General features: G+C 40.9%; 1 protein-coding gene and 1 long non-coding RNA gene across 5 annotated transcripts in view; both read right to left on the bottom strand.

The window, feature by feature from the left end:
- Positions 1–17,385, bottom strand: part of LOC145720273 (uncharacterized) — a 332,443-nt gene that overhangs the window by 84,448 nt on the left and 230,610 nt on the right. The gene's annotated exons all lie outside the window — the stretch shown is intronic.
- The window catches only part of PDE5A (phosphodiesterase 5A), a 145,363-nt gene that overhangs the window by 21,147 nt on the left and 106,831 nt on the right, over positions 1–17,385 (bottom strand). For all 4 annotated transcript variants that reach the window (XR_014143157.1, XR_014143156.1, XM_006740607.3 and 1 more), the window contains exons 12-15: positions 16,067–16,213; positions 10,799–10,924; positions 9,128–9,222; positions 1,244–1,331 (exon numbers count right to left, since the gene is read on the bottom strand). Coding sequence is in view for 2 of the 4 variants with exons in the window: in XM_006740607.3 (XP_006740670.1) it covers positions 1,244–1,331; positions 9,128–9,222; positions 10,799–10,924; positions 16,067–16,213 (456 nt within the window). In the remaining 2 variants the exon portion in view is untranslated. The remainder of the gene's footprint in view (positions 1–1,243; positions 1,332–9,127; positions 9,223–10,798; positions 10,925–16,066; positions 16,214–17,385) is intronic.

The raw sequence follows: 17,385 nt of genomic DNA, 5'->3' as shown, positions 1-17,385 counted from the left end.
TTTACTTAAAAAGAATGACCAGAAAACGGGATGCCTGGGTGGTTCAGTCTGTTGAGTGTCTGCCTTTTGATTTTGGCTCAGGTCATGAACTCGGGGTCATGGGATCAAGCCCTGCATTTGGCTAGCCCTGGGCATGGAGTCTGCTTACAATTCTCTCTCCCTGGGACGCCTGGGTGGCTCAGTCAGGTAGTATCTGCCTTTGGCTCAGATCATGATGCTGGAGTCTCGGGATCGAGCCCCACATCTGGCTCCCTGCTCGGTGGGGAGTCTGCTTCTCCCTCTCCCCATACCCCACACGTGCTCTCTCTCTGTCTCTCAAATAAATAAATAAAATCTCAAAAAAAAAAAAGATTCTCTCTCCCTCTACCCCTCCACCATCCCCCGGCCAACACGCGCATGCTCTCTCTCTCTCTAAAAAAAAAAAAAAAAAATGAAAGAAAGAAGAGTGACCAGACAAGTTATGGGCCTCCCAAGTTTTGTTTTAGGGCTCAGAGAAGAACTAGTACCAGCGAGCAAGCATAAAAAGATGGACGTAAAATTGCTTTAAGATTATATACCATGCATTGTGCCTATTCTACATAACAGTTACAACTTTCACTTTTTTCTTACATAAAGGTAATACATGCAGATAGCAGACAGTGTGAATAATGAACAAATCAAAATGAGAACATGAAAAGTATTAAGAGTTAACTATACAAAGACAACCTTTGTTAACGTTTTGGTGTACATTATTTTACTTCCCTTCACATAAATTTGTCTAGTGTAGCATATCATATGCTTTTTTACACTGATAAATATTCATTTAACCGAACTGTTGAATAGCTCTATTCCTTAACATAACAGTTTGTGAGTGGTCAGAAGATTCAATAAAAAGAGGAACAGGCATGGTTTTGTGAAAGCAAACCTTTGAAAGAGAGCTGTATAAGCCACTTCATTTGAGAAGAAAAAAAGGAAAATTAACTGCAAGCCATAAAATACTAGTTTTGTTTGTTTCTAGTTTGCAAAAACCAAACAGAGGTGAGTAACCAGATACCCTTTATCAGGCAACATTTAGACAGTCTTGGTTGTCTACAGAAGCGAGGCTGGGAAGATTTTAAATGTTTTGGCTTTGCCTTCCTTACCCAAAAAGGAATAAAGCATGCTCAAGAATTTATGGTGCTGGGAATAAATCCAAAACTTAAAAATAAAACTGAATTTATAAAGCTCTCTTTTAAAATTCCACAACCATAAAGTAGGTACTTACTGGACTATTAAGAATCATCAGGCACTGGTCAAAATGATGATGCTCCATGATTGAATGGCAGTAGAGTTGAGCAAGTGGGTGTTCAGTTCTGAAAAATATTTTGTTGAAGAGAGAAAAGCAGTTTAAAAATTACCCATTTCCCCCATATATCAGTTTTTTCGTGTCTTCTTAATGCTAGTTAATGAAAAAAGAGGCTACTGCACAAAATTAACCAAACTAACAATTTTCTCTTCTTTGGCTGAGGAAAACAGTGAGTTAATCTCTGGGGAAGACAGAGTCAAGCTGTTTTCAAATACCAGAGTAATTGGTGCCAGTTCAAAGTACGAACAATTTCACTGGTTTTAATATTGATAAAATAGTAGAAGGAATGAGGACAAAGGACTAATTCCTCTAAACATGAAAAAAAAATCTCTGAAATACTTGTACCAATTATATTTTCCAATTTCAAAACTGCAATTAATTTACAATCCGAAACAAATGTAGAGCCAGTCTTTCCTCTGAAATAAGGCTGAAGGTGAGCATAGTCACGCGTGCCTACATCGCCAAGAAGACTGGACTGAGGTGGGCTGATCAGGCACGAGTGCTGAAAGGCACAGAAAAGGGGCAGAGTCGGCACACATCCCCCTTTGAAGGGAGGAAGCAGACGGCTGAGTCAGAACAAGTGCCCCATGTGGGATCCAGGTTATTTCAGTGTAGGATATTCCGTGAGCTCGTTAACTTGAACTTGGGGAAAATGGTAGAGACCATTTGGCTGAGTGAAGGGACGGATACTCTACTCAGTTCATTATATGTAACGGGGCAGTCACAAATCAAGTTCTAAAGCATGACAAGCACAGTCCTCTGCCTCATCTTTCTCATGACCCTTCACATGTGAATATGAAGCACCATTTTCACTATTTTTTTCTTTAAAAGAAAAAGAGTTCCTGCAAGTCTCTGTTTCTCAAATTTACAGGACAGGGCGTTATGAATTGTAAAGTACAACCCAAGTGTTGGATAATACAGTTGACTTGTTATTTCTTTATTCTACTATATGAATCGATAATTTACGTATCATTTACTTTGAAGATAGAGAAGCTGCCCAACACTGAAGGAACGGAACACAGGAAGAAACTGAGTAGAGTACGAGATGCTTAAGGGAAAACAGAAACAATAAAAGGGAAATAAAGGTAAGAGAATGGGGAATCTCATCTATTCCTGCTTAATCTACCACTGATACTGCTGGCCCCCAAACCTCCATTTTTTGTGCTGTTGTAACTTTTCCCAAGTTAACTCCTGCCTGTCTTCTTTGCTCCTTCCATGTTTAGGGAGTTGTATGATGGACCAGATACTGTGCTTATCATCGGACAACGGGAAGACAATGGATGGAGTAAAATGAGCAGATTTATAAAAAAAAAAAAAAAAAGATAAATTTGCTGGAATCAAAACTGGAGACTACTGGAAGTTAGTTAGGAGACTACTGGGAAGATAGTAGTCCCAGTTCTAGTAACGTCGGTACAAGACAGCCCGGAGCCGGGTGACGGGATCCCGCATATTGAGGAGCAGTTATCCGAAAACTATTTAGGAGGTAGGAGTTGGCAATGAATCCCGAGGTGGGGACCCAGCAGGAATATTCCTGGGGAGAAACTATGCATGCCAAGTGTCTGCCTTGTCATATACCGACAGAGGAAAAACGGGAGAGAATGATTAGGATGGGAGGTGAAGGCGGGAAGATGTCTAGTTGAGTGTTGCATCTGTTGATTTTAAGGTGCCTGAGGTCCACCAAGTGTTTAATATAAACATCTGTACTCGGGTCTGGGCTGCAGATGCAGGCTTGGAACACATCAACTGCACATGGTAATAATCCACGCCACGGGTAGTTGAGGCGCTGCTGAGTACTGGAGGGCCCAGGGTAAACAGCACGATGGCCTCCCTCTGCCTTCTGCCTTGTAGTCTACGTTCTCTACTTTGGCCAGCGCCTTTTCTCACCATTCGGACTAGCTATGCTAAAGTCAACTTCAACATGACAATTGCAGCCTTCCCCATTCCCTTCACTTCTAGAGTATCTGTTTATTTTCATTTATGCAAGAAATTCAAGGACATATGGTATTAGTTTAATGTCCATTTTGTTCTGCCAGTCGTTAGCCGTTCATACGTCTATTACCTTGTTAGACTGTAAGCCTCTTGAGCTTGGTAGGATCTGTTTTCCCTAATGATAATAATTACCATTTCCTGAGAGCCTCGAACATGTCAGGCGCTGTGCTAAGTAGTTTATATTTAATTTTTATTTAATATGGGACATTTCCATTCTCCACATCAAAATCCTCAGCCCACCTCTGACTCCAGCGGGCTGGTGCCGCGTTGAGTTTCCTGCGCAATTTAACAGACTCCCTGCAGGGGTCAATTAGAAGGTGCTTTGCCACTCACTGGCCTAGTTAGAAGCTGGCCCAGAAATGCGATTAGGTGGACGCAACACGAACATGCCTAAAATGTCGAGCGCACTTTACATTTTTAGACAATGCAGAAAGGACTGTTTCATATTAGAAAAACTCAGGCTGTGGGATAGATGAATGCAAATTATGTGTGTTTGCCTTTACTTATGTTCTAAAAATACGGATTTATGAATCAATAAAAGGGTGACAAATGCCCCAAGTTTCCTGTTTACAAAATATTCGTGGACACCAATGTATTCTACGTTCCGTTGCTTTTTACTCTTTCAAACACAAGGCTGTGTTGCTTCTTTCTATGACATCTTGTCCGAGGGACCCGTGTAGGTCACTGCTGCCACCGAATTTTATGCCCACACTCCTGCATTTTCCTCTTGTCCTGCAGTCGTTGGTCCGTCTCTGAGAGAGGCGTCAGGATGCCAGTGCCCAAATCAGAACGATGTTCTAGAAATAGAAAGCCTCAGAAATCAATAGAAAATGTAAGCTCTGGGAGAAAAACAATGCTTGCTGCCCTAGGATTCCTTTTTACAGACTCTTAACAACCGTCCTTGATCCTGCTTCTCACCCACGCAGATGGCTCTGGGCTCGGATCTCTTAACTAGTCTTCTTCATAAGCCACGTCAACCCCACTGTATTCTCTCTCTCCAAAGCATTACTGCTGTATTCGAGCAGCCGGGGGTTAATTTACCTTCGCGTTCTCCGTGATCACGTTAGATGCCACAGATGTTCAAGCTGATGATGCATTTGACCTTTGACCCTAGTTCTCTGACCGCCGTGACCCTACTGATAGCCTCTTTTCCCGTCAACAATACGTACGCCCTTCTTTGTTCCGCAGCTGCTAGGTGCTGCTAGACGCAGTATTTTTGCTGCTGCCTGCTCCATGTCCCACCATGGCACAAAACAAGATCTTGAATTCCTATATGTCCTTAATAGTATCCCCCTTTGAAAATGCTAAAACCGGGGTACCTGCGTGGCTCAGTTGGTTAAGCATCTGCCTTTGGCTCGGGTCATGATCCCAGGGTCCTGGGATCGAGTCTTGCATTGGGCTCCTTGCTCAGTAGGGAGCCTGCTTCTCTCTCTGCCTCTGCCCCTCCCCCTGCTTGTGCGCTCTCTCTCTCTCTCTCTCTCACTCTCTTTCTCTGAAATAAACAAAATCTTTAAAAAAAAAAAGAAAATGCTAAAAACTGGAGAGCATTTACTCTGTGCTGGGTACTGTTCCAAGACCTTTACATTTATTTATACTCCTTAATCCTTGTTAAAACAAAACAAAGCAAAACAAACTGCAAGAGAGATGCTGTCATTGTTCCATTGCACAGAGAAGGAAATAGAGAGAGGATGTTAAATGACTCGCTCAAGATCAAATGGAGTCGGTATTTGCTTGTGCACCCAGGTATCTGGCTCAAGTTGGTCCTTAACCACCGTAACCATCATAGCTCCTGAGGGGTGGTCTAAGGACTAACTGAACTCATATATAAAGTACTAAAGAGTTCCCAGAGCCACATGGTTAAGAGCCATATTAAGTGTTCACTTCTATTATTATTATTATTATTAGCTAGTGACATTAGGACTCCTTGAACTTGCACTTTTTGCATATTGAGAAACTCCAGCCTCTCAATCCCTCCATCCTAATCGGGAATGATCTCATTCCTGGCTAATATAGACTCTACCCAGTTGAACTTCACAAATTGTGATTCCTGTGCTGTCTCTCCTGTCCTGTTGAGGCCCTCAGAGCCTGCTGACCGTCTACTGTCACCTCGCCAGGCCAGGACTCCAGCTCATTGCCGTTCTAGTAAGCGGGGAAGACCAGGGTACAGACCCAGGACAGAGACACGGTCTGTTTATGGTTACCAGAAATACTTTCATTCTAATTTTATGGGAACTTGAAAAAAAAAAAACCCGTTCCTTTAATCATTTTACTTCTTCTAAGTACCATCGTATTTATTATTTTCTCCCCATTGCCAACACTCCTCTCCCTTCTTTCTTGTCCCTTCCTCCCTAAGTACACACACACACACACACACACACACACACTTCCCAGTTCCTCCATTTTCGTCAATCGCTCCATCGCTGTTTCAGTTTCTTGGGCCACGAGACATGATTTCCCCCTTCCTTCATGCATATAAGCATCTGTTTAATATTAAATGGAAAAACATTTCTCCCTCCATCTCTTCCTCTCTGTAGCCAGTATGGTCACCATGTACGTGGCTGTTCTAACAGCTTCCTAGCTGAACTCTGTGCTTCTAATTATTACCCACTGCACCTTGTATTTGACTTGCAGTCTTTCCTTCCTCAACAAGGTCTTTATTACCCACTGCAGTGGCTCCTCGTTTCTTCACTCTACCACATCTCAAGCTCGCTGATTAGTTTTATAGCTCTCCCTCCAAGGGGCTTCTACCTCTACTTGTTCACCCTCTTACTCTCCGTCCCGAGTCAGTGAGCCTTTGGACTCTGCACGGGCCAGGAAGCCATCGCTGGTCTGTGAGAATGCCCACCCACCTCAGACTGTTTCTGGGATATCTTCATCCTCTCTCCTCTCCAAATCCTACCCACTTCTTAGGATCCACTTTGTCTCACTTGGTCCATTAACAGTGGAGATGGACTGCACGAGTCTTGACCCATCTCCTCTGCCCAACACTTATGGTCCACATTACTAAACAACTCAGGACTTACTGGGTATTTTCTTATATTGATCACCAACTGTTTCATGAGACTACGAAAATTACTTAATAACAGGAAACACATTTTATACTCTATAGCTCTCTTTCTGCCTAACAAAGTGCCAGGCCCTAGTAATTGCCCATTAGCCGGCTGCCTGAAATGTAGGACACTTTCATTCTATTCTTTTATAAAATACCAAACTCGAATCTAACCAAATAAATGCATCCACGACAGTCTTCTTATATTGACTGCAGGCCTAATGCAAGAGGTTTCTCAACGTGAGCCGAGTGTCACATTGTGCTTTCTCTAGTGGATGTCTGTGACATTTTGTCCCCATTACTGCCTGTTTTTAAAATAATACTTTAATACCTATCTGAAACCACTCTTTGTTTTACCCACCCAAATGGGAGAAGAAAGCACAACAGTGAACTCTCCCTCCAAATATTTCACTGGCACACTTGCAGTCTCCTCATAATGGCAGTTTTCCTAATCAAGGAAGCCATCAAAGGACCAAATAATGGGTCAAAACATGGTTTCCTATACATCTTACTTCAAATTAATTTTCTGAAAAGATGTTCAAGAAGAACGAATGACAGAAGTTCAGTTTCTAACTTTGCTACCACATGAGGGCTCTTCATCTTTTTGATATATTAGTTTCATTTCTGTGCCTTCTCTGATTGTGATGGTTTTCTTCACGTAGTGTTTGAATACAGACGAGGTCGGACACCGTATACCTTTTTACAAGTTAGCTCTTTATACGGGAATGTTTATGGTACTCTTATTCCCCCAAGAGTTCCCTGGTTAAGAAAATCCTCCTGAAGTATCACTAAGGAAAGAAAAAAAAAAAGAAACATCCCCGGTAAATTTTTGGTTTCCTCTACTCAAACCACAGAGATGTAGGAAGAAATAAAAATCTTAACTTGTTTCTTAAAGTTACTCTTACTCGGTGGAAGTCTGCTTTGTGGTGTGTGTGAAGGCAAGATTCTGCAGTCTATGAATTTTTCCCAGGACTTTTTTTTTTTTTTTGAAGAGAAGATGACGTTTCTCCAGATGTTTTTCCGGGTAATTATTTTTAAATAAACGAAGGAAAAATAGCTGAGTATTTTTCTTCACTCTAAAGCAGGGCAACATGGCATCCTGGATCCAGCCATACGCTGACAATGTTAGGTTCAGCTCTCAGGTACGGACGGGACACTGCACGGCCGGCTCGGGGCTTCCGGCTGCCCTCGACCCGCGCTAAACATCTTTTCATGTCGTTGTTCCCTTCCGTAATTACTGCCGTGTCAGTGTGAGGCTCAGGAGCACGATCGCGTGGCGGAGCACAGAGGACAAAGGACATGGCATCCAGTCTGTTCTCCGCAACGTTTCCTCTTTAAGTTCAGATCTTAAAGAGGAAAGAGCGCTCTGACACTCGGGCAAGAGCTCACTACCTTTTCCCATCAGAGGTCAGCAGAGGACACGGTGGCCGCATCACTACAATTCTTGTTACATGAAGTTTTCCATTTATTTAGATAAAGGGAAGGTGGTTCGAGAGCTCTCTGAAATTCCCTCAAGATACCAGACATCTGGAATTTCCTTAAGAGGTCTACCCATTAGTTGCATCACTTGCATACATAAAAAAAATGCTCAGTAGTAAGAGATTTTGCCATTAAGATGTAGGCTTTTCAACTACGTTGCTATAGGTAAATAAACACGTCCCAGAGGCTCAAAATCTGACGAAAAGTGATGTCACCTTTATCATCTCATTTGTTGTTGCAAATGTCACTTAAGGATGGCCTGGGAGGGAGCCTGAAACACTTGTCTCGAGTTAGTATCTGCTCTGAAAATCAGCCAAAAAGCAGGCTTCTGATGTTGAGAGGACTATCACTAGCATCTGCTGCGAAGACTTAACACTGAAATATGCACCGCGCATTCCATCTGGTATTGATCCGTGTTCTCTCTTGAGACTGACATCAACCCTATGAGGGAGGTAAGCTATTGTCTCCATTTTGCAGATCAGGATATTGAAGCACAGAGAAAGAAGCTGCTTATTTCTCTGTGGCAAAGGTAGGGTTTGCATCCTGTCTGACTGCAGGTCCCAACTTGCCAACACTGCGCTATACTGTCTTCACTAAGACCAAAAGCCTCCTTCCACTGAGTGCTCATTAAGGACTCGGGATCGCGCTAAGCACTTTTCAAATATTATCTTCTCTGCTTCAGGGTAAAACTCTATCTTTTTTGAACTAGTCTTAATATATTGTTTTCTAATGAAGCTCTTAAGCTGGGTAGACATAAACTAAAGCAAAACTCTTGGTAATTATCTTGTGAAATAAGATTCTCAACACAAAGATTTTTTTGAACTTCAGGCCAGAAATGTTACCAACGCAATGTTGGATTTGGATTATTTTTTTTTCCATTTCCCTTAAGTAAAACCAGAGTACATTATGGGGCCTTGATCAACTGAAATCTGGTACCATCAAATTTTGCTGCTTTTACTTTAAAAAAGACAGCCCTAGGGGCACCTGGGTGGCTCAGTCAGTTCAGCGTCTGCCTTCAGCTCAGGTAATGATCTCAGGGTCCTGGGATCGAGCCCCAAGTTGGGATCCCTGCTCAGCGGGGGGTCTGCTTCTCCCTCTCCCTCTGTCCCTCCCCACTGTTCCATGCTCTCTCTCTTGCACGCTCCCGCTCGCTCGCTCTCTCTCCCAAATAAATAAATAAAATCTTAAAAAAAATAAGTAAAAAAAAAAAACCAAAAAAAAACCCAAACCAGCCCTAGAATTTAAAAGAAACATTTTCTTCTTTAGCTGGGGAAAAGGCGCCTTACCGCTGTATATAAGAGTTATTCACACCACGGTGGTCCAAGTCGTGGCTGAGAGTAGCAATCAGCAGGGCGAGTATCTCCAGGTCAGTCAGCTTGCTCTGCATGACCAAAGACATCAGTGGAAAGGAGAAAGACAATTTGGTAAAGTTCGTTATTCTACCTCTTTTCACCAACCATTTGTTTGTTTTTCCGAGTGCTTTTCACATGTGCTTCTTTATGGTCAGAAAGGACCCATGGGAGAATCCTATTCTGCAGGGCATCAGTGGTACTTTGTCTTCAGAAGGGGATTATTACAAATGTCATTTATCAACAGAAAAAGTTGAAGTGCTTCAAACAATCCATAATCTCCACCTACAGTAAATACCATTAACTCTACATTATCTACATATATGGGGAATCATCAAAATAAACTTGAACCGGCTGTTGTCTCTCTGACTTCTAGTTGCCTGCAGATTCTGCTCCCCTCACTCTCTGCTGGTAGTTGCTAGATCCTTCAGGAACAGAGACAATGTGAATATTAAGCAAAACAATACATAAAAAAGAGGATTAGAAATGAAAATCTGGCTTTAAAAAGTTGCACAATATGTTCCAAAGCCAAACAGAGGTTATTTTTGTAATATCTGCCATTTGTATTATTTATCCTGCTGGTCTCCTTCATCAGTAAGAAAACAAGTTGAAATCATTATCAGCTCCACTCTTTTGGAAACTCAACATTCTACATAGTATGTTTATAACATCAGATAAAAATCATCATTTTGTTATTCTTCATAAAAAAGCAGGGACGGTCTTCAGCAGTATAATCCTGATGACCTTTCCACAGCCCAAAATAAGTTGATCCTATTTTTTATAAATGTTTGCTATGGCAGGGAAATACTACTATGGTATTTCATATGGCCTCTTGGACAACAATCCCTTCTTTTAGCTCTAGCCAGTTAAAATGTGCTCCCTATGGAAATAGAGACAGAGAATAACATTTTTAGAATTTACTTTTTTTTTTTTTTTTAAAGAGCATGGAGGCTCTGAATTAAAAACAGTTATATGATGGATGCCTAGAATCACTTACCTAGAATAACTAGTAGATTCCCACTGAAGTTAGAATCTAAGGACAGAGTTATGGATAAAATTTGGCCTGGAAAGGAACGAATTACTTGAACGTTTTCTGCATTGATCTTCCTTGTACATAGTCTCTGGTCAATGTATATGATATTAAAACCTTTTCCATGAAATACTACTTATAAAATTTAACTGAGCGCTCCAGATAAAATGTGATAGGGAACCCCGGACTTATCTATGAAGCCACTTCAGTGGTTTTCGAGGAATTCTACTACGGAGCAAGTTGAATGGGAACAGGAGGAATTTGATACTTTTTCTTATACTGTAGAAATTTCCTCCGGAGAAAGTATTTGCCCAAAGACTATTAAATTTAACATGAAGTTATTTTAAGGATTTTTAAAAATATGCCATATATATTACATGTGAAGGAAAATTAATAACTAAGTATTTTGCCATGCTAGTCTTCAATTAACAAGATGTCATTTATTTTGTAAGTGGCAACAAACATTAATCTAATCATCATTAGTGTACATTCAACAAAAAAACCTGAAAGAATATGCTGTAAATTTTACTACCAAAGCAAGAAGAGGTCTTAAATATAAAAACAGCTCTAGAAAGTACCTGAATCTTGCCTGCTTTTAGAGCAGCAAACATGCACTGAGCTGTATTAAAGGCGTGTCTCCAATTATGATAGGCAACATTCTTCCGATAATTCTTCTTAACACTTAAAATCCACCTGCAAAGAACCTTTAGGAAAAAAAGAGTAAGTAGTGACACTACTTGCTAACATTTACACATATCTACTATGTTCCAGGAACTGTACAAAGCCTTTACCTCTAACCCTCAGGACTCTAGGGCAGGCACTACTACTCTGATAATTTTACAGATGAGGAAATGGACATTCAGAGTGGCAACTCTCCCAAGTTGCTTGTAAAGGAAGGGGCTAAAATTCAAACTTGAGCAGCTGGACTTCAGAGCCCACCACGTTCACCACCATGCTAACTAAATGAGACGTAAAAGGCAAGAGAGCCTTAAGGAAGGTATTTTTGGCATGGGGTAGGGAGGGCACTGACTAGCTTTTTAAAAGATATTGTGTCCATGTGCCATCAATTAGGAGAATCCAAATAGTCAACTATGTATGGATTCACTCTTAGAAAGTCATGGAAATAGCCACTCTCAAGTTCTTCTCATCCTCCCAGTTTTTAGTTCTGCAAAGGTACAGGGTGCAAGGTTGAGCAGGTGGGTTGGGCGAGGAGATACAGAGCAAGCGGCCAAGCACAGAATGGAGCTCCCAAGTCCTGAGGCAATCAGCAGGTCTTTTGTCCCTTTTAAACGACGCTTAAGTATTCAGGCAGGGTTACTGCTTGGTTACCAAGAAATAATTTTTAAAAATATATATGCAAAATAAAGCCCTGGGGTCCCTATGAAAAAGATTTATTTTAAAAGATGGGAAAAAAAAGAAGACAGACTTCAGAAAATCTCAAAAGCTGGGTTTAATTCAACTTTTTTTTTTTTTTTAAAGATTTTATTTATTTGACAGAGAGAGACACAGCGAGAGAGGGAACACAAGCAGGGGGAGTGGGAGAGGGAGAAGCAGGCTGCCCGCAGAGCAGAGAGCCCGATGCGGGGCTCGATCCCAGAACCCTGGGATCGTGACCTGAGCCGAAGGCAGACGCTTAACGACTGAGCCACCCAGGCGCCCCTAATTCAACTTCTAAGTAGTGTATTCAATAAAGTCCCCAGAGACTCATGGGCCCTCAGCAGAGTTATTTTTTGTTTGTGTTAGCATCAGAGTCTGCCTCTCTTCAATTCTGAATGATTTACTATACTTTGGGGGATCTGTAAAAATAAATATGTGCTTCTTCCTACGTACATCACTGGAGATACTTCAAACACAAAGAGCATCGCCCTGGGGTATGGAAAAAGTACCAGGGAAAAGAATGTTGCTCTAACAATATTCAACACAGAATGACTGGCTGCAGAAGTAGGCCAAAAACAAGGTTTCCTCTTTGTTGGTAGAAATTGCTTATACAGGATTTGGTAGAAAATCAGTGCTTTCATAACCCTCCTTTTCTTTTCACGTCTTTTTGTTCCTGTTCTATAATGCAGTTCACAGGGAATTCTGATAACAAGCAACCTGAATGTCCTTTAGCTCTTGCATCTCCAAGTCACCATATTTAGCAGAGGATTTCTGTGTGTCTAAGACTGACATTCATTAATCCCAAGTACAGTGCAGTTCCTTTCACCATGACCATTTCTGAACAAAATCAGCTGGAAAGCTGATAGTTTTGTCTTATTGGCAGAATTTAAGTAAGAGCTCTAAACTTGCTTGGATATGCTTAGAAACTATGAAGTGTTATAGAAAATTACCGGTGATGAATTAAAGAATCAAGGAAAATAAGCCGGAAAACCCAGAAATTTAACCTATGGATATATCTCTTTACTAATCATAAATCTGTAGATATAATTAAATATGCACATATATCATATAATGTTAAATAGTGACCAAAATGAATTAATAATAAAATATTAATTCCTGACGGACTATTCTATTATGCTTCTAATAAGATGGGCCTAAGAGAACTGGGTAATCCAATGGATACAGTAGTTAGGAACTAGATTTAAGTACAGTTTTGGATTCTATTATCAGGATAATCTTTTAAAAACATTTTTTTTTTTTTTAGTATAGTTAACACATAATGTTACATTAGTTTCAGGTGCACAACATAGTGATTCAACTTCTCTATATATCATGCCTTGCTCACCACAATTTTAACTACTATCTATCACCATACAAGCTTATTACAGTATCATTGATTATATTCCCTATGCTGTGCCTTTTATTCCTGTGACTCATTCATTCCATAAGTGGAAGCCTGTATCTCCCATTCTTCTTCACCCATCTTGCCCATTCTCCCAACCCCCTCCTCTCTGGTAACCATCAGTTTGTTCCGTGTATTTATAGGTCTATCAGGATGTTAACAGCACTTAGGAAAATTACAGTCAGATCAGCTCAGTGCTTGGTGGATGTGCGTGGCATGTTCAAATCTGCAATACAGTCTTTTGTATGGGACTACTGAATAATTAGGTACAATGTGGATGACTCTAGGGAGCTCAATACACTGATCAGTCTCCAACAATGACAAAGGCTTCTTATGTCCTGAGTGGCAGACTCGAGATGCTCTGGGAGAAAGAGAAGAACCAGAAAACAGCTCAGTTTCTGCCCTCAAGAATCTCAATCAGGAGTGAAAATAATAAAAGTGCACATATAAAAGAAAGAAATAAAATCGAGACCACAAATTGTCAACAGTATTCCAAGTGGTATGAAGTCAAAACTGGGGTTGAGTCAGGCTCTGAGCACGAGAAAAGTGCGCTGTGGCAAGAAGTGGAGCAGCCTTGCAAGTGGGGTCCATTCAGGAGATGTATGACATGTGAAAGACAGAAGGTGAAGATACGCACAGCACATGCAGATTTGTTCAAGTAAAGTCAAGAGTCTGTTTCATAGGTCAGCAAGAGCAATGGTTGCCATGTTTGTAGGAGAGTAACTCAAGATTTGGAAGCCAAGAAGAGACATGAAGATTTGACAGATCTTTCAGTAGGAAAGATTCTTTGTCGGGGCAGCTTCATGATGCCAACATCCTCTCCAGCAATAACATTTTAAAAATTTTATCACCCTAAAATTATACTGACAACAACATCTCAAATAAACACGACAGGAGAGTCACTAGGGCAGGAAGGCCAATCAGAATGGCCGTGGTATTCAAGTTGATGTTGGCCAGAATCAGAATAGTAGTTATTCAAACAGTAAAGGAGAGTAAATGAACAAGACATTAAAGAAAAATACCTGCCTAATGAACAAAAATTCAAGGAAAGGGAAGAATAAAGATTGCTAAAGAAATTTTGAGTGACTGGGGCACCTGGGTGGCCCAGTCGGTTAAGCGTCTGCTTCGGCTCAGGTCATAAGCCCCAAGTCTGGCTCCTGCTCAGCGGGGAATCTGCTTCTCCCTCTCCTCTGCCCTTCCCCCAGCTCATATGTGCACGTGCGCTCTCTCAAATAAGTAAGTAAAATATTTAAAAAAAAATTCTGAATGACTACCATCATATCCAACACTCACATGCTATCTGAAAACTTATAGGTTTTTAAGAAATAAGAAATAAATCAACTTTTAAAAACTTCATAAATAGGTATAAGGATCAGATTCCTTTGTCCTGGCCGGGCTCTTTCAACGGAATCATTACTAGTTTAACGTATGGGAAATCTCAGAATGGAAAGGGATTTGAGATGCTGTCTTGCTTATTTTTAAGGTCATGCAACCAGCAAGAAGCTGAACTGAGTTTCACATTGAGAACTGGCTCTAAATGAGGTCTTTAGTCCATTAATTGAAAAGGCTTTTAAAAATGAGCCCTATAACCTACAGTAGAGAAACTTGATGGGGTGATACTATAAGGAGCAAAACGTCATAGGAGATAGGAGTATACCTATGTACACATGTGTACATACAGTCACATCGATGCGTGTGTCATTCTTACAAGACTCCCACTGGGGAAGTCATAACAGACTGTGAAATGGAGAATTTGAGAGATGAATCCCTTAAGGAAATAAGAGCTCATGACTAGTAGAGCTATAACTTAAAACCCATGATCTTTCTACTCTTCTCACGCTATCTGAATTTCAAAGAGGGCCAGTAATAACCAGAGAAGCGTGCTTGAGAGCTTCTTGAAATAATCAAGTAACATGATGTCCTTTAATCAACACGGCTCTAAGAAGAGTGAAGTATTATTAGAGTCCATAGACAGTTGTTGTTTGTTTTCACCCAAGAGTCATATAAACTTTGGCTATATTTAAGAAAGAATACCCCAAGAATACCAACAACGGCACTGTATTAACCTAGCTATATTAGCCCTTCCTTTTCGTTCCTAACTGTGAGGCTTTTGAGAGCAGGGACAACTCTTTGCTGAAATGAAGGCTTAGCATGGTGCCTGGTACACTGTATATATTAATAAAGTTTAATTTTATGAATTCGTGGATTGCTAAATAGTAGAGGCCTCTAAGGTATTTAAATTTCCAGACAGGAAATCTGTATAAGAAGACTAGAAATTTGATTGACCAGAAAAAAATTAACTCTAAAGGCAAATTACTACATTTTTTCCCCCAAACAATCCTTTCTCTTCTCCTTTATTCTTTGATGCTATACGTAGCTATTCCCTGGTATCTCCAGATGGGTATTAGAAGATACTGATCGAAGCCCTGCTGTTTTCTGAGAGGTTAATAATGTAATCAACAGGGGTTAAAATCAGTTTTCATCTTCCCCCCCATATGGGTAACCCCTGTTCAAACCACAAGCTTGGCCTCACATCAAGTGCCTGTACTCCCTCATTTCCAAAGGAGTTCACTTTGTTTTGGTCCTTCTCAGTACTGTGTTATCATAACCTCTGTGATCGGATCAAGTTACTTCCATGTTTACAACTCCTCAGTGACTCACCATTGTTTTCAGGATAAAATCCAAATTCTTCTGAATAGCCTACACGGTTATATCCGATTTGCTTCTTACCTTCCTCTCCAAGTTGCTTCCCTTACCACCCTCCGTCCCTCCGCCAGGGCTCTGCAGCCCCAGCCCCACTCTCTCATCCTGCCTTTGCACACACCCTGCTCCCACTGTTGAAAGTACTCTCCCCTGTTCTTCAACTTGGTGCTTGGCAACTAGTAAGAACCCAACAAATGTCTTTTTAGGGTTGATCATTTTTCTTTAAAAATCTCAGGTAGGCATTAGGTGACAGTAATATTGATTAATTCTCTCTTATACACACACACACACACACACACACACACACACACACATACACACCCTCTCTCTTTCTCTCCTCCAAAGGACAGGACTGTATTCCTACCTCATGTTTCATCTGGAAGTTCTGCACAAGGTTGAGGTCAGTGAACATCCGAATTGTGCACAGTGCTGTTTCTAGGTCAGACAGCTCAAAGTCACTGAAGCTGAAGTCAGTAATTTTAAGCGTCTGAGCAGATGGTACCACAGCGGCCTTAGGTAAAGAGAGAAGAACAAAATGAGGTACAGCTGTTAATTTTATATAGCAGCAGTGATTCACAAAGTTTTCTCACTTTACTACAGGGAAATAGCACATCATGTTTCTTTTTTCTTTTTAATGTACGCCCTAGAAATCTTTTGATAAAGGAGCTACTTCTGGTTTTGTTTTTGTTTTTTTTTTAATGAGTCACTTGGGGGGGTAACTAATATGGTTCCAGGTAGGTTAGGTGGAGGAGAGAGGCTGGCTGCCCGGAGATTGTACCTAGAACAGTAAGCAGAACTAAGGACTCCAGGGATCTGGCCCCTGATAGCTCCCCAGTCTTAGTCATTCAACAAATATTTATTGAGTAATTATTCTGGACCTATCCCAATACTATGGGCTGGGGATCAAGTGGTGAGCAGGATAGTGATAATGTTCTAAGTATTTTCTGCTTAATTGGCAAGACAATCTTACTAAGCGGATACTCTAGCTCTATTTTTCAGGTACAGAAGCGTAAGCACAAAGAGGCTAGCTGCCTTGCCCGGAGTAGCCCAGCTGGTTAATCCAGGCAGACTATCCTATTTTCAGATTTGACACAATCTCTACTGTGGAGATGAACAGAATGCACTTCACCCAAGCCTGATAGTAAGACTCACCTAGGGTGCCCATTAAAAAAAAACTCAGTGATTCTGATTCAGTAAATCTGAGATGGGTCTTGAGAAGCCAGTTTTGTTTTCTGGAGGGGAATCTGTCTTTTAATTAATATCGTTGGTTTTGATAATCATTTAATTGCAGTAAATAATTGCAATTTCTTCAAATATACCTTGCTTCCTTTCGTCACTGTTCATTTGTACCTCCTACAAAGCACCTACTCTCTTTAATAGATGGACTCCTTTAAGGCACAGCTCACATCCAAGGAAAGGTTAAATGCCCTTCAGCGCGGACCCCACCTTGGGAATATCTGTTGAATTACAGGAAGTTCACTGTAATGTAATTTCCTGTTTATCTGTCTCCTAAGTCCCCTGGGATCTATAGGCAGGACTGTACCTTACACATCCCTATATCCATCGTGGCTACTGATGGATACAGCTTTGGTAACTGTTAACATGAACATTTATTAAATGAGTGAGAGGGGAAAATCCTATTCCCTTCACCTAATATAAGTCATAAGTTCCAGTTTTAAGGTC

This window comes from Leptonychotes weddellii, chromosome 2 (assembly GCF_054177405.1).
Source record: "Leptonychotes weddellii isolate Sample4059 chromosome 2, ASM5417740v2, whole genome shotgun sequence".
NCBI lineage: Eukaryota > Metazoa > Chordata > Mammalia > Carnivora > Phocidae > Leptonychotes > Leptonychotes weddellii.
This window is presented reverse-complemented; position numbering and strand designations above follow the sequence as displayed.